Source organism: Macrotis lagotis, chromosome 2 (genome assembly GCF_037893015.1).
Source record: "Macrotis lagotis isolate mMagLag1 chromosome 2, bilby.v1.9.chrom.fasta, whole genome shotgun sequence".
Taxonomy (NCBI): domain Eukaryota; kingdom Metazoa; phylum Chordata; class Mammalia; order Peramelemorphia; family Peramelidae; genus Macrotis; species Macrotis lagotis.
This window is the reverse complement of record NC_133659.1, coordinates 43,375,308-43,391,692: the sequence shown is the minus strand read 5'-3', so window position 1 is coordinate 43,391,692 and position 16,385 is coordinate 43,375,308. Positions and strand designations below refer to the sequence as shown.

The 16,385-nt window shown below is 34.7% G+C and overlaps 1 protein-coding gene across 1 annotated transcript in view; it reads right to left on the bottom strand.

Annotated features, from left to right (window-relative positions):
* COL24A1 (collagen type XXIV alpha 1 chain) overlaps positions 1 to 16,385 on the bottom strand; it is a 380,712-nt gene that overhangs the window by 166,880 nt on the left and 197,447 nt on the right. Inside the window, exons 21-23 of the mRNA XM_074221770.1 lie at positions 11,164 to 11,217; positions 9,933 to 9,977; positions 7,385 to 7,438 (exon numbers count right to left, since the gene is read on the bottom strand). Coding sequence (XP_074077871.1) covers positions 7,385 to 7,438; positions 9,933 to 9,977; positions 11,164 to 11,217 — 153 coding nt within the window. The remainder of the gene's footprint in view (positions 1 to 7,384; positions 7,439 to 9,932; positions 9,978 to 11,163; positions 11,218 to 16,385) is intronic.

Genomic DNA, 16,385 nt, shown 5'->3' with positions numbered 1-16,385 from the left:
AGACAGAGAGAGAGAGAGAGAGAGAGAGAGAGACAGAGAGAGACAGAGAGAGTCAGACAGTTAGACACACACACAGACACAGACACAGAGACACAAAGAGAAATACTGAGAAAGGATACAAAAGGATGGCATGATTCTAGAAGTATTTTATCATGAGTCTTAAATGTTAGAGCAAGCTGGAATTAATGATGAATATTAAAGACAACAAAAAAGTCATTGTCCAATTCTGATGCTGTATTAAAGATCTAAATAAAGTCACTGCTTAGTGTGATTGGAATGATACTAGTGGATAACAGAAGTCAAAACCACTCAATTCATTGCTTCGATTTTATTTAGGAGAAAGACCTTTGGACTGGAAATGATACAACAGGGAATTACAACACAAGGTTCCAATTTAAAAAAATAAAGTAGACTTAGCAAAAATAGTCAATAGTTAGATAATATCTAAGTGGAGAAAATATATGTAAAGTACCTGGCAAACTTTAAAGCATTACATAAATTTAGTTATAATAATAATTATTAGCTAGGTAGTAAGAAAGCAACTAACTCCTTAATTAAACCAAGGCAAATGGCCAAGATGAATTACATGCTAGGGACTGATAAGATTGACAGACATGATTGTTGTACCATTGTAAATGATCTTTGAAAATCTGGGAAGATGGCAAAAGTATCACAGAATTCGAGGAGGGAAAATGTAGTCTCTATTTCAAAGGAAGGAAAAGGAAGGGAGTTTGAAAACTAAAGGTCAGCATTCGACTCTGATCCTGGTAAAATTCTAAAACTATCACTAAAGAGATAGCTCGCCCAAACCTAGAAAAGGATGTAATAATAACTAAGAGTTATCATGGCTTCATCAAGAAAAGTTTATGCTACCTCTGAGGTACTAATACCTCATACCTCTCAGATTGGTTGGTAGAGCAGAAAGGATAATGAACAAAGTTGAAGGGGATTTGGTAAATCTGGGACACTAATGCATTGTTGGTGGAGCTGTGAACCGATCCAACTTTTCTTGAGAGTAATTTGGAATTATGCCCAAAAGGCGATAAAAATGTGTATACCCTTTGATCAAGCAATCCAGATTTACTGGGTCTATATCTTGAACAGATCATGAAAAGGGGTAAAAATCCCACATGTACAAAAATATTTACAGCAGCTCTGTTAGTAATGGTAAAGAATTGGAAACTGAGGGGATGCCCATCAATTGGGGAATGGTTGAATAAATTGTGTTATATGTATATGATGGAACACTACTGTTCTATAAAAAGTCATAAAGGACCGGATTTCAGAAAAACCTGGAAAGACTTGCATGAATTGATGCTGAGGGAGATGAGCCAAACCAGGTGAACATTGTACACCCTAACAACATGGAATGATGATCAACCTTGATGGACTTACTCACCCCAACAGTGGAATAATTGGGGATAATTTTAGGGCATTTGTGATGGAGAATACCATCTGTATCCAGAGAAGGAACTGTGGAGTTTAAACAATGATTAGAATATTATTATCTTCAATTTTTAAAAGTTGTCTAATATATTACATAATTTTGCTATCTCTATTTTTTTACTTCCTCTTGGATCTATTTATTCTCTCTCTCACATTCAATTTTGATCTAAACATATGATGGAATAAAATGTAAAGACTATTTCAGATTGCCTTCTGTTGGGGGGGAGGGGGAAGGAAGGAGAAAAAAATTGTCAAACTCAAAACCTTGCCAAAAATGATTGGTAGACATTCACATTGTATATAGTTGGAAAACAAATAAAATATTTATATAATCAAAAAGAAAAGTTTATCTAGACTAACTTTATTTCCTTTTATTACAGGATTACTAGACTAGTAGTTCAAGGGTATGCTGTAGAGAAAATTCATAGATACGAAAAAGAGACAAATTTTGAGCATGATCAATATAGGAATTTGTTTTGCTGAACTATGCAACTATGTATTAAGTACTTTTCTTTCTTTTAATTTACCCAGTGAGCAGGTAGTGTATGGGGACAGTTTTAATTAAAAAGAAAAAGAAAACTCAAAGGATATTTATGCTATGAAATACTACATGTATAGGGAAAGCATTATAATTAAGAGGAATTTTGAAAGGTTTCTAGTACAAGGTGGGATTTTATTTAGGATTTGAAGGAAGTCAGGTGACTAGGAAGTGTAGAAGAGAAGGGAGAATATTCTAGGCATGGGGAAGAGACAGGAAATGAGAGAGAATAAGAGAGATGGAATTTATTATTCATAGAAGAGAAGTATCCCTGAGTCAAAAAGGTCATGGAGGGATGTGTAAAATCTAAGACCGGACAGGTGTAGGGGATAGGTTATAAAGGGTTTTAAACATTCTACAGTAATTGTCCTTCATATACAGTTTTATATCTCTCATCTCCAGGTCTTCCGTCATGCCTGAAATGAACCCTTTCCTCATTACTGCCTCTAAGAATTCCATGAAGCTGCCCTGACATTCTGATAAGCACTTGGGGAATAAGCCCAAGACATTACTAAAATGTAAATACCCTTTGATTTATCCATATTACTACTAGGCCTTTACCCCAAAGGAATCAAAGGAAGAGGGAAAGGACCTCTCTATACAAAAATATTGATTGTTGCTCTTTTCATAATAACCAAAAAATGGAAACTTATATGAATGAAATGGAATGTCACCATAAGAAATAATGAAATTGATAGTTTTAGAAGAACCTGGGAAGATTATGACCTGATGCAGAATGAAGTGAGTGGAACTCAAAAAATAATTTATATGATGTCATATAGGAAAAAATGCTTTGAAGGACCTTAGAATTCTGATCAATGCAATGGTGAACCATAAATCCAAAGGAATAAAGATGAAACATATTGCCACCTCCTGTATGCTAAAAAAATCACAAAAAAGAGAAAAGGACTTGCATGTGCGAAAATCTATATTTTTCTTTCTATCTATCTATCTATCTATCTATCTATCTATCTATCTATCTATACCTCTCTGTTGACCTTAGTTCCTCAGTAGTAAAAAGAACTGGAGAAGGAGATGGCAAACTACTCCAGTGTCTTTGTCATGAAAACCATAAATGGGATCATGAAAAGTTAGATAGGACCAGAATCAGAAGCTGAGATTTGGAATAAACCTCAGAAGCCATAAGAGAAACCCTCATTAATGTATGTGACAAGGAACTAAAGTGGCAGTTTGAATTATATGGGACAAATGGTCTCTTAGATCTGTTCATTCTATAGTCATTAATTAAACAAACATTTATTAAGATCTTAATTCTGTGCTAGGAACAATGATAGGAGCTGTGAATTAAAAATAGAAATATCCACAGTCCCTGTGGTCAATGGAAATTTTTTTGCTTATATTTAAAGACTGATATATACAAGTAAAGAGAATTCTCTATTATCCCATGTAATTATAGAAAAACATGTGCTAACTAAACACATACACATATGCATACATTGCTGGAAAATGTTTGATTCACTCTAGAGCCTTGATTAATGTTGGGATACAGCAGGATGTCAGTAAATCTGGTCATGGTTTCCAGAGAATTTAGATAAAAATGGAGGATGTTTATTGAACTCTGTGCTCATGACCTATGAAATTCCTTCATCTGATCAGAATCTGTTTTTATTTCACTTGTCCCTGGGCCTTACAGCCCCCAAATCTTTCAGTGCCTCATATCTTGCATTAGCTACAGCTTCCTCCAACTATACTGATAATTTAAGTCCTTTACTTTGTTTTCCTAGGTCTTGCCCTACCAAACCTCAGTTCTATATTACTTCCCCCATCAGTTGCTTTTTCTCCTACTCATCTATTGCTAAGCAAAAAAAAAAAAGTTAGCAAGCCATGCCGACTGTGTCTACTATAAATTTATTTTAAATAATCTCAACTGACAGCAAGATAATCCTTTTAGATCTCCTAATCAACTCAAAATCCAATTCACTACAACATTTTCTTCCCCCTCAAACATTCCATAGCTCCTCTTTTGCCCAAAATTTCAGCTAAGAACCATGTTTCAGATATCCCTGTGCCCAAATGAGGTCATTTATGGAGAGTTCCCTCTTCTTTTCTCTTTATCTCACATCATTTAGATGCCTTCCTGTAATTTAGCTCTTCTTTTATCTTTCATCTCATATTAAGAGATAGCTCTCCTTGTCATACATAGTAAACCTATCTAACATGCACAAGTGATCTAATTTCCATCCCATTTTCTCTAGCAAATTGTCACTTCTATCATCCCATTTCTCTGATTTTTTTTTTGCAAGACAAGACAATGGGACTAAGTGACTTCCCCAAGGTCACACAGCTAGGTAATTATTAAGTGTCTGAGGCTAGATTTGAACCAGGTATTCCTGACTCCAAGACCCGTGCTCTATCCACTGCACCATGTATCTACCCTTCTCTCACTTATTTTCAATCTCTTCCTGTCTATCGTGTGCTTTCCTCCTGCTTATATACATGCTCATGTCTCTCCTATTGCAAAATAAATAAATAAACAAACAAAAAATAAATAAATAACCCAATTCCTCCCCACCACCATCAAAATCACTTGATTTGTCTCTCCCTCTTATCATTCCATGTCTCCTCTTTTTCATGCCCAAACTTGTGAGAAGACCAAGAACAATGTGTAGGCTGTCTTCTGTCCTTCATTCAACTGAAACTAGTCTCTTACAAGTGATCATCTCTTTATTGCCTTATCTAATGGTCTGTCTCAATCCTCATCCTTTTTAAGCCTTTGACACTATCAATCAGATGTCCCTGATACCATCATCTCTAAGCTTTGGGGACCTTGTTCTTTCCTGCTTCTTTTCATGTATATCTGACTCCTCAATTTCCTTCAGAAAGACTTTTAATCTTAATGCTTTCTCTCCGAGATGATTTTCAGTTTGCCCTCCATATATCTTGTTTGCATATAGAGGTTTACATGTTTTCTCCTCTACTGAATTATGAAGTCCTTCAGAGCAGGTGGTGCCTTTTGTCTTTTCTTTGTATCCCAAGACCTTAGACAGTGTTTGATACATAGCAAGGATTTAGTGTGTATTGATTCTGACCTTCTAACTGGGAAGGTGACAGGTTTCAGTGAGTGCCAGGGGAGAAGATTCTCAGGTCAGGATCCTTGCTCTTTTGAGGGGAAAATACACAGAAGATCTGTAGCTACTTTTGAAGGTATAGGGGATGGAGGTTACAGGATCCTTGAAAGTCTTCTTTGAATGGATCCAGAGAGGAGCCAGTCTCAGAGGAACTGAGCTCCTAGTAACATGTATGGGAAATAACCAGACCTAGAGAGAGGGATGCCATAGATGTCTAGGAGAATGGAAGTATGGAAAGAATAGCATGGCCCATAGCCCAAGGTTAGTCATTACACATGGAAGCCTGATGTCTTTCCTTTTGTGATTGTGGGGAAAAAATTGTTTTTCCCTTCATGGAAGCCTGATGTCTTTCCTTTTGTGATTGTGGGGAAAAAATGTTTCTTTCTTTTAAACATTTACTTTGTCATTGTTGTTAACACAATGAGGGAGAGTAAGAACAAAGGAGTTATAGACTTCCCTAGGTAGCTTGATGCAGAATGATTCCACAGGAACCACGAGCAAATAAGACAAGAGATTAAAAATCTCCCTTTGAAAAAGATTTTGCCATAACTTGCATAGAGTATGTGGTGTTTGAATTTTTGCCATAGCTATAAATCTCACCCTATCCGATGATTACAGATCTCTTCCTTCTCCCCATACTTGCTGGAAGTGAGATTTTCATTCACTGAACCTGCTAGTTCATACCATGAAGAGCTTCTGTAATAATAGACATCTTGTAGAGATTTTTTAACTACCATGTTCTTACACTTCTTAACCTTTCTTTTAAACTCTTACCACTTTTTTTCCTTTTATTGTGTATTTTCAACTTTTATTTAACTTTGCCTAATTAATTTTCTCCTCCAGTTCTAAACTCTTTCTCCATCTTGAGCCTTTTTCTTATTATTCTTACTTTTTGCCAAGTTCTTACCCTTTTGCTCTTATTATGCCTTCTCTTCCCAGCTCTCAGTATCTTCTTTTCCAACTCCTCTCTTCTCCTCTTCCCTTGATTTCTTTTCAAGTCCTCTCAAATCCCACCTGCCCCTCCAAAAAAAACTCTAGTCTTCATCAATTCCCTTGTACAATGGTTTCTCATTTTTTCTTATACTACTGTTAGCATTTATTACAGAGTTTTAAAGTTTGAAAATCACTTTCACAAATATGATCTAATTTAATTCTTATAACATTCTTGGAAGGTAGGTACTATATTTTACAATTGAGAAAAGTGAGTCTGAGAAAGAGGATTAATGACCTTTTCAAGGTCACAGAGCTAGTAAATTCCTAAAAGCAAATTTGATCTCAGATTTTCCTTCCTCCAGGTCTAGCACTATATCCATTGCATTGTCTAACTGCCCCTAGGACTTCTAGTCTCACAAAACTTTTCTTTTCCATTGAAGCTTGCAGTAGAAAGTACAATCCATTGACTCTGCCCTCAAAAGGCTAATGAATGTATATTCTCTTTTGTAGAATAATACTTTATATAGTCTGATCTAACATCAAAGGGGCCAAAAGGAATTTAATATTTATTTTCTACTCCAAGGTATTTTAGGATCTTAGAATAATCCAGAGTCATCATTATGAAACATCATTATCATTATACTATAGGCATATGTAAGGAGTTTGGCAGTACCAGTTAACAGAGTTATCTTGTTAATAAAATACTGGAAAGCTGAGTGTCCATTATTGTATATTTAAGATTATAAGAGTTGGTGAACAGAATTTTAAAGAAACTACTAGCTCATCTTTCTTTTCTATTTAGTGTCACAAACAATGCTAATGGAATCAGAGATTTTGAGTTGCAAAGAATCATAAATCTGATAGAAATGATAACTAATAGCTTTCAGAAAAATAGTATAAATATTTGTGTTATCCTTTAATTTCCTCTTTAGATGCAAGGTAGAATCTCTGTTTCTGGAGCTTAGTTTCTGGCAGGTGCTACCAAGAGGAAATGGCCTCAAATATAAACCCAGTGACTCACGATATATATATTTGCCTTTTGCTTAAGAATAAGTCTAACCTTTTGGAAAGGGTCACTATTGACCAGGTTGTTCAAAGAATGAATTTTTAGACACAGCAATTCTTGAAAAATTAATGGGTTTGCAGTCTGTGTCGATGGAGATGGTATCCATTCTAGTGAAGTTGGAAATCTTTCAAACAGTGAAGCCTTTTTAAGATCAATTTAATTTCTTATAGCTCTCAATGTTCTCGTTCTCTCTCTCTCTCTCTCTCTCTCTCTCTCTCTCTCTCTCTCTCTCTCTCTCTCTCTCTCCTCCTCATCTATCTGTCTGTCTATCTGTCTCTCTCCATAAATCCATAAGTTACCCAAAAGTTGTACCTTCAGGCCATCTGCTCCAGGTTCACCTGCAAATCCCTTTCGACCTGGTTTCCCCTACAATGCAAAGGGACAGAAAAGAGAGATTGTTTGCCAAATTGCCATTATATACAATTCCCCAACTTTAAAAGTTGTCTTGAGGTTTGTGACATTTTGATTTTTCTTGGAAGTCAAACTAAATATTTGACAAAGATTTAATTATTTCATTTGAATCCTATTCAACAATTGACCTCTAATACAGCTGGACAGTTCTGAATTTGGGATTGTTTCTTCAAGTTGCTTTCAAGAGATTTAGAGCTGGAGGGAAACTTCAAGGGCATCTTGTATAATCCCTTTAATTTACAGATGAGAAAAATGAGAATTAGAAAGAGAAAAGGACCTTTGTAAAGACTTTTTATAAGGTAACGTGCTTAGGAAGTGGCAGAGTTTGGATGCAATACTACATCTTCTAATACCAAAGCCTAGTTGTGTGAAAGTTGAAGCCACTTATCCTGAGATCTAAAACTATACCTCTATCCTCTTTGTCTTCACTACTGTTTCTGAAGAGGACATTATCTCTACTTCAATTCAGTTCAACAGTTCTTAATTGCCTAATTTTTAAGACACTGTGCTAAGCAGAGGGATAGAAAGATGTAAATTAAACATATGTTACCATTTCTGCTTCCCTTGTCCCTCATCTCCATTTGATTATAAATTCCAGAAAGCAACGATTATACCATTTAAAAATGTCTCTTATCTTCTATGTCCAGCAGAGTATCATATGTAGTTGATGTTAAATAATTAATAATAATAATAATAATAATTTATGTAGTACTTTAAATACTGTAAAGTGTTTTCCCCTAAGAACCTCGTAAGACAACTTAATTAGTGCAAGCATTACAACGTCCATTTTAGAGATGAGGAAACGAAGTCTCTTAAACTTAACTAAGTTTATGATTAAATCATTATAGATGAAATAAAGATCAGGGGCAGGATTTGAGCCTAGGTCTTCCTAGGCTTTTAGTTCAATGTTCAGCCATTTTGCTATATGCCGTCTCTCCATTCAGAAAACTCATTGAATTTAAAAGGGAATAAGGAAGGAAAAAACTAGTATCATTGAGGTTAAGGAATCTATCTTGGGCCCTGAATGAAGAAGTTTTGCTTAATCAGTTAAAAGGAAAATTCCAACCCTGTACTTCATTTTTTTTTTTTTGTGAGGTAGACATGGTCTTGCCCAATTATTCTCTTAATAATATAGCTAATCAAAGGGCCTTGGTGATTAATCTTGTGAAATATTCATTCTTTCTTTCTATTATAGAAAGAATTGCACTTGAAATAAATATCAGTTCATTTCTAATTTAACAGTATGAAGTAAAGCAAAAAAACATCCCCAACTCCTTTATTTCTCTAACTTTGAGAGTATAAGTTCTCTGAGACATATAAGAAAGATTCATCTATCTTTTTTGTTTTAAAAACTATTTTTTAAGTAAACGGGGCTAAGTGACTTGTCCAAGGTCACACAACTAGGCAATTATTAAGTGTCTGAGGCTGGATTTGAACTCAGATCCTCCTGACTTCAGGGCCAATGCTCTATTCATTGTACCACCTACCTGCCTCTCATCTATCTTTTTAAAAGTAATGCTGGTTACTAATGAAACTTCCATTCATCCATGATAGTTCTAATTTTTTTTTTAATTTTCTAAACATTTTTCTAAACCAAATATTTTAAGTAGCTTTGTTTCTCCCAAAGAGTTAGTGACCTAATAATAAAAAAGGATAGAGAAAAGATTATTTCTCAAAAGACACAAATTTGGAGAAGCTGCAAACCATTCCTTTTATAGAAGGAAAAATAAGGTATTTTTAATTCAAACTTTGATGGATGTCCCTTGAATGAGTCTTTTTTTTTTTTAAGATTTTTTGCAAGGCAAATGGGGTTAAGTGGCTTGCCCAAGGCCACACAGCTAGGTTATTATTAAGTGTCTGAGGCTGGATTTAAACTCAGGTACTCCTGACTCCAGGGCTGGTGCTCTACCCACGTGCCACCTAGCCGCCCCTACTGCACCACCTAGCCATCCCCCAATGATTATGTCTTAATGAAAGTTGGTACTCTAATAATAAGGATAGGGAATTAATTATGCTAAAATGTTTTAAAGTCCATTTACAGAACTTGAAAATTGTTCATAGGTTATACAGGTGAAATTACTTAAAGGAGTGATGGACAAAATCACATCTTTGTTCTCTGTAATTTTGCTGACTCACAGAGAAAATAGATAATCTGGGTACTAAAAGAATGACTAAAATATCTATCATGATGGAAAATTTAGAGAAACATTAGATATTATTTGCATAAACAGTTAAGACTACTAGAGAAATGAGTAAATATTTAACAGGTATATATTATCCTTTAATAAATTCTCAGACTTCAAGTGATTGACTTCTGTTTTGACTTTTTAAAATGGTACTTTAGGTTTAAGTATACTCTGGTTATTTATAGTCCATTGTGTAAGATACACACTTATATTCTAAAGAAGCACTTGTGGTTCTCCAAAAATATTATTTTTGAGATACTTACTCGAGGACCCGACTCTCCAAAGGGTCCCACTGGTCCTTCTTCTCCCTAAAAAAATTAAAACTTGTTACTTTAAAGAAAGTATTTACAAACCCATAAAGCATTATTTTTCCCATTTTTGAAAAAAAAATTGGAACCATTAGGAAACACTGGTATTATAGTGATTTTCAGCTTTTGTTTTGGAGTTGTGACACCCCCATCAAATATTTTTGAATGTGACAGTCTTTAAAAATTTTAAGTGGAATACATTTACTCCTTAAAACTTAAAATGAATTTGAAAAAAAAATTAATGAATTTGAAAAAACAATTTAAAGAATTTTTCCTGATTTTTAAAACTTTCATAATATCATAGGATACTGAAAACATAGGATGGTAATTAATAGTATACTCAATTAATGAATAGTTTTTCATCTCTTTATGAGAGAATTCATCCAGTCTATTTACTTGAAAATCTCTATTATAACCTTAAGGCACATTATTTGTACATGAAGTCCTTTACTTGAATGAATATCAACTCTAGCCAAAAGCTGATAAGAATGCTTTCTCAGCAAACTTTCAAATATTGTTCAACCTCTAACACTTTATAGATCTAGTCATCTGAAGGCTAAATCATCTGTAACAGTCAATTTCAAATCTGCCATCTTCTTAGGTTTAGACTTAAAAGGATGTGAATCATCTATATGGAAAATTACATTATTAGAAATATTTTAATTCAAAACATCAAAAACCTCAAATCCAATGTTAAATATTTTTATATTATCAAATGATTCATCCAGAAAGAAAAAAAGCAGTTTTCTTCCCTCTTGGATATCTTTTGTATACGGCTTACTATACCTGAATAACCTATAGAAAAATCTTTGTAATAATATAATCTGTTCTATTTAATTTGGTTCATGGACATTTCTTCTACATCAATTAAAAAGAAGGTTCCTTACCTTGAAAATACAAAATGGTAAACATGAAAAATTTGGGTGCATTAATGAAATACTGAACTCATTTTTGTAAGCATGCCATGGAGACCACTTACATCAGTCCCTTAGTAAAGACAGAGCCCTAAGAAATGACTGAAAAGTCCATTTTATACCTTCCAAAATAGAATGGAAACTTGAAATCCTCCATAGTAAAAATGACACATTCCACAACACCATTTCCCTTAAGCAAAATTTTAAGATCTATATGAAAAGGCAAAAATAAACTAGAAAACATACTGAGTGGACACTGATTTTTCTCATACCTCAGTTCCTTTGGGACCAGGAGGTCCTGGAGGTCCTCGATTTCCCAAAAGTCCCTGAAAAGCAAAACAAACTTTGAGATTATATTTTTAGCATGATATATCAATCAATTAAATAATTCAAGGATCAATTATTAAGCATTTACTATATTCAAAAGTGCCAGGGATCCAAAGACAAAAGTGCAATAGCTATCAGAGATGGTGACATTTATTGGATTACTAAGTTCTGGATAGTATGATTATAGGAGTTAGAGGTGGAAGGAAATTGAATTAATCTAGTCTACCCTGCTTGACTTTACAGATGAGAAGACTGAGACATAGAAAGGTTAAATAACACTCCTTAGGTCACACAGGGAAGAAAAATCGGAGTCTCTATTTGAACTCCCCTGTCTCCAAATCTAGTGGTCTTTCAAGTTCACCATGTTGTGTCATTGTGCTCATATTTAAATTTTTTTCTACTTACAAAAGAATATTTAGTCTTAAGTGCTCAGAACTTTAAACATCTAATAAAATAAAAACTTGAACTTTTTTAGTTACTTAAGGAAAAAAAGATGAATTATTCAGTAGCCAGGAGGTACAGTGTTCAAGTTTGTTCTCTGAAAGAAATCAGGTTACAGGACTGACAAAATTTTTCTTTCCATTGTAAATATTTATCCAATATGATGACATATTTTTTATTGATTTTAGTGGCTCTCTACCTACTGGACAACCTAAGGTGTTTTAATTAAAGCTAAAATTCTATGTGTCTAAGTACAATCTTTAAAAATGACAGGAGTGGGGGAAACCACATCACTGTTTCATAAATGTCCACCAGAGGGCACTCAACCTCTTATAATTTTTGCCCATAAACTAGAATCAATGAATAGAGCTGGAGGGAACCTTAGAGATGATCTATCCACATATGAGGAAATTGAAATCCATAAAAGTTAAATGACTTGCCCAAAGTAACATGAATGAAGTCAAATCAATATAGTTCCAAAGTCCCTTTCAGCTCTTGGTCCTGTGTCTCAGGTTAAAGGTTCAGTTCTAGAACCCAAGTCCTTTAATTTCCTATCCTAATACCCTTCTCTTTGAATAGAATTCCTTGCAGTCATTGAGGGGTGGGCCATGTAACTGGTAAGAGACAACTCCATGACACCCAGGCCTGTTGATCAATAAAATAATGAGTCAAGCACTTTGGAAACGAGCATTAGAAGGGTCAATGATTATCATTATTATAGTAGTTGTGGTGCTTCTAGGGGTGATTCTGGAGCATAAAGGACCAGGTTCCGTGAATGGATACTGACCAAGGCCAATCTCCACTCAGTGAAGGACAAAGAATGATGTAGCTTCCTTCCGTTTGCTTTTCCATACAGCTCTCCTATAAATTGTTGTCAAAATAATGTTCCTAAAACACCATTAAAAGTCACATTATTTCCATAGATAAATGTTTGTAATAGTTCTTTATTGTTTACAGAATCAATTATGATTTCCTTAGCTCACTATTTAAGACTTTCCACAAACAATGCCAGCTTTCCCTTTCTATTTAATTTCAGTATATACCAATATAAAAACTTTTGCTTTAGATAAACTTATCTTTCTGTTTGCCAGTTTATTGTATATGTACCCTTATTGACATATATTTATCTTATATGTTAGTATGATTAAATTTTTATGTAGGGGCAGCTAGGTGTCACAGCGGATAGAGCACCAGCCCTCGGGTCAGGAGGACTTGAGTTTAATTCTGGGCTCAGACACTTAATAATTACCTGGCTGTGTGACCTTGGGCAAGTCACTTAACCCCAGTATCTTGTAAAAAATCCAAAAAAAATTTCATGTATATATGTATACCTTTTTAAAAACTATTATAAACTTACAAATCCAACTGCTTGTAAGTAATTTTAAAGACTACTAAAATAAGCAAATCATCTATGTATTTTCAGTATTGGTTCATCAAATTTCTTACAACTGGTGAATAAAATCAGATGAAATATCAGTTTTAAAAATTATTGATTAGAAATGGATATTCCTCACTGGCATTCATAAAAAGTATCTTCACATACCTTTGTTTTTGCCACTAGATGGTGATGAGGGAGTGTACACAACTAGTTGCCTGGTCCTCAAAAGTTAATTAAATATAATCTACCAGGAATCTATGTGTCTTTTGTGAAAAATGCTGAGGTTCCAAAAATTAAATTAATGGGTGGTGGTGGGGAAACCTGGAGGGACAATCTTCATAACAAAAACAAACATGAGGATATTAGAGAACTAGCCTCTTTTCTCGAAGAACTAACAATAGGAGCAGAGACCTTTTGTTCCCTTTTATAGCTCAGTCTATTATTATTTCTACAATGGTAATGCTATAAGAGCAACAGATTGGTGCTGATTAGGAAGTGTTAATTCTCTTGCTAGAAGGTTTAGTTCCTGAATTTCTAGAAACTTGACATTATCCTCTCACCTAGGGATTCTTCAGAATAATTTTTAAATGTATATAATAAAATGCATAGGATTGCGAAGAAAATCAATTATATTGACATACAGTTACCAAGATATTCAAACAAAAACAAGTTCATGAATCACAGATTAAGAATTACTAGTTTAGAAGTATGTTTTGTAAATTCTTGGCTCCATGGCCATCTCTTCCTTCCCATTGTAGAACATTAACAACTCTCATTGCCAGAGTTAGCTCAGTATTTAGGGAGGATCCAAAAGAAAGTATGGGAGAGAAAAGGTATTAGCCTGACTACCAAACTGAAGTCTACAGAGCAATGACCTCAATTCTATATGCCTGTGAAACCTGGACAGTCTGCCAGTGCCATGTCAGGAAGCTGAATCACTTCCATTTAAATTGTCTTAGGAAGATTCTGAAGATCACCTGGCAGAAGATTCCAGATGCTGAGGTCCTTTCTGAGCTGAACTGCTTAGCATTCCGACATTACTACAGAGAGTTCAACTATGATAGGTTGGCCATGTTGTTAGAATGCCAGACATATGATTGCCAAAAAAAATATTTTATGGAGAATTCACACAGGGCAAGTGCTATAAGGGGGTCAGAAGAACTTTAGAATTGATTGTGCAGCATGGGAGACACTGGCACAGGACTGCCCAGCATGGTGTGCCCTCATCAGTGAGGGCGCTGCACTCTATGAGGAAGGCAGAATGGAAGGAGCTCAGAGGAAATGTGACATCCATAAGTTTAGAGTACCCACCCCAGGTGTTCACATGGACTATTTGTGCCCAGCCTGTAGGAGAGCATTCCAAACTCGTATTGGTCTGATGAGCCACAGTCGGACACACTATTATTTGTCTCAAATGTAGTGATATCACTTTGGTCATCTTTGATAAGGGAGGATAAAAACCAACAATCAATCTTCAACAATCAATATCTTAGTAAAAAGCTTAATTGGATTAAAAATGAGATAACTAAAGCATAAGCACATATGCATAGAGCAAAGACTGTATATATATATATATATATATGTATATATATATATATATATATATATCAAAAGGAGAAATCTCTTTTAGCCTTTAGAGTCTGGTCATCTGAGTTGGTCTGCCTTATTGTCTCTCTTTCTCTCTCTCTCATTCATCTTTTAATTACAGCATAGAATTGGAGATAATAATTAGCCTGGAAGCTTGACATTCTATTTTAGGCATTCTAACTTCTTGTGAACAGGATTGGTATAAATGCAGTTAACTCATGACCAACTGTCTACACTGAGATTAGAGAGATGTCCATGCTTTCATTATGGTCACAAGATTATGGGCATTAGAGAACGTAGGATTGCTCCCTCAGAAGCAGGAATTCAAGTGTACCAATTTGTCTCTTGTATATTTCATTTATCCATCCTTGTGACTTCTAGCTCTGAAATAATAGGCTGATAAAATGCCAACATAAATGCCTCACTGCCACGGATCAAGTACTGACAGCCATGTATCCTTGGTTCTTGTCTGTTTAATCCTCAAAGGTCCTGCCAGTCCTATGCCATTGTTAATGTTCTCTGCTTGCCAAGCTAGGAGATCAAACAAGTGGGTGAAACTACATCAGAATGCCAGAGAAGTGCCAGGGAAGTTGGAATGCCCTAGTTACATCTTAATTTTTTAAAGATCTATATTCATAATTAGAAAAGGGAGGTCTCTTGGCTAACATATTAACCATCTCCTATAAAGGAGTTGATAAATATTGTGTTTTCTATATTTTTGTGCTTAGAATAAAACCTTACATGTTGGTAGGCATTCACTCAAAAAAAATTGGTTGATGGCCTGCTGCTTGGGTAAGAAAAAAAGTTGCTCTAATAAAGTAATCACATATATTTATAATAGTGTTGCTTTGCTACTGTGTCTGACTCTTCATGACCCCATTTGGGGTTTTCTTGGTAAAGATACTAGAGTAGTTTGACAATTCCTTCTCTAGCTCTTTTGACAGATGAGGAAACTGAGACAAACAGAGTTAAGTGTCTTGTCCAGGGTCACACAGCTAATAAGTGTCTAAGGCCAGATTTGAAATCACAAAGACGAGTTTTCTTGACTCCAGGCTTGGCACTCTATTTACTGTGCTACCTAGGTGTCACAGATTTATTGTAACCCATGTTGTGATGTGAATCTGAGAACTTAACAAATGGGATGCTTAGCTTGTGTGTCACTCTGTTATGTTCACGTTCATTAAGCTATATATGCATGATCCTATGAAACAGTGGAACAAAATGCTAAATACCATGACTATGAAGATGTTTTTTGGATATTCCCTATTTAGAAATGGCTCCACAAGTAGACTTTCTTTGAAAATGTTTGTGGATGAGGGAATAGCAGTTGAACATCCTTGGTTCCACAACCAAAACAGCAACAACATTTTATAGTAACAAATAAATTATTTGTGTTTATTTCAGAGGGTACTTTTACTATATTCAGAATCAATAAAATTGTGGCTTTTTTAATATTATCGAGAATCATATAAAATTGAATATTTGCAAGTCAACTTCTAGGTTTTGTAGCTCTCAGTAAGAATTATGGAATCAATAATATAAAACCATCTACATAAATCCACATAAATAGATTACATAATTAATAGATTAAATAGATTACATAATTAATAAACTTCTGCTTAACAAAAGTTTCTAATCCTATTTTGAGGCTTTAGACAATGAATCAAAGATGAAAGACTTCTTTAGAGTAATGCCAGGTTGCCCAGGAAACAATTCAACTCGTCTACAAATGGGGTTAGATTTCAGTGAAGCCAAATACAA